Source organism: Tasmannia lanceolata, unplaced genomic scaffold (assembly GCF_043159265.1).
Source record: "Tasmannia lanceolata isolate RefF3 unplaced genomic scaffold, GAP_Taslan_0.1 ptg000013l, whole genome shotgun sequence".
Lineage (NCBI taxonomy): Eukaryota > Viridiplantae > Streptophyta > Magnoliopsida > Canellales > Winteraceae > Tasmannia > Tasmannia lanceolata.
In genome coordinates, this window is record NW_027518690.1 from 42,559,758 (window position 1) to 42,561,090 (window position 1,333).

The following is a 1,333-nucleotide window of genomic DNA, read 5'->3' on the forward strand; positions in this document are numbered from 1 at the left end:
TTGGGTTAGGTCCGAGGAATGGAAGGGTAGGTTTTCAATAGCTATTGTATGTGTGCTTGTTTTCTGGGGTGTATGGTCCTTCTCTTTGGGCGGATAAGAGGTTGTTTTGGGAAGAGCTAAACGGAGTTAGGGATAGGTGGTCCTATCCTTGGTGTATAGGGGGTGATTTTAATGAAATTAGGTTTGTTTGTGAAAGGTTAGGATGTCGGAGAGCAAATCAAAACATGGCTGCTTTTGCAACTTTCATTTCAAAGCATAATATTATTGACCTTCCATTATCTGGAGCTAGGTTTACTTGGAGCAGAGGTGAAAGTCTTAGTAGGATTGATCGATTTCTTATTTGTCCTGGTTGGCTGAATTTGGCTCCTGAGGTTCTCCAAAAGACTCTCGTTCACTCGGTATCTGATCATTGTCCTCTTCTCTTGGATCCTAGAATGGAGTCTTGGGGTCCTCCTCCTTTTAGGTTTGAGATTTCGTGGCTTCAAATTCCCCTCATGGAGGAAAGATTGGGTGTTTGGTGGGTAGCACATAAGTGTGAGGGTCCAGTGGATGTGGTTATTGGGCAGAAGCTTAAGTATGTAAAGAAAAAGTTAAAGGAATGGGTAGCTGAAAGAGGTCAAGCTGATTCGAGTAGAAAAGTTTGGCTAGAAAATAGAATTGGTGATTTAAATGTGTTGGAAGAATCTGGATTAGGGTCCGTAATTTCGAGGGAGGAATTGGGTAGGGTTAAAGAAGAGCATAAAGGACTGCTGCTTCATGAGGAGATATCTTGGAGGCAGAAGTCGAGAGAGAGATGGTTAAAGGAGGGGACAAAAATACGGCTTATTTTCATGCTAAGGCCAGTGCCAGAAGACGGAGAAATAGGATCGAGTCTTTGGTTGACAATGGAATCAGAGTGTCAGGGAAGGATGAGGTTACTAGAGTGATCTTGGATTTTTATACGTCCCTGTACTCGTCTGAGAGTATCATGAGACCACTTCCAGAATATCTGGAGTTTAGTGGGCTGAGTATGGCTCAGAGGGTTGCATTAGAGAGACCCTTTGAAGAAGAAGAGGTTGAAAAAGGGGTTTTCTCTATTAGTAAGGATAAGGCCCCTGGTCCTGATGGTTTTTGTTTAGCTTTCTTCCAATCCTGTTGGTCGTATGTAAAAGGGGATATCCTGAAATTTTTTGAGGAGTTCTATCATGGGTTGGCATTGGATAAAGGCACTGGGGCTACTTTCATTGCCCTTATCCCTAAGGTTCCTGGTGCCTCTAAAATTTCGGAGTACCGTCCAATAAGCTTAGTGGGATGTTTATACAAAGTTTTGGCAAAGGTTCTAGCGGATCAGTTA

At 42.9% G+C, this 1,333-nt stretch overlaps 1 protein-coding gene across 1 annotated transcript; it reads left to right on the forward strand.

Moving 5' to 3' along the window:
• The first annotated feature begins 224 nt into the window (after window positions 1-224).
• Window positions 225-926, forward strand: LOC143891275 (uncharacterized). The gene has a single exon (XM_077395892.1). It carries the CDS (start codon window positions 225-227, stop codon window positions 924-926), a length of 702 nt encoding a protein of 233 aa, XP_077252007.1.
• Window positions 927-1,333: the final 407 nt, after the last annotated feature.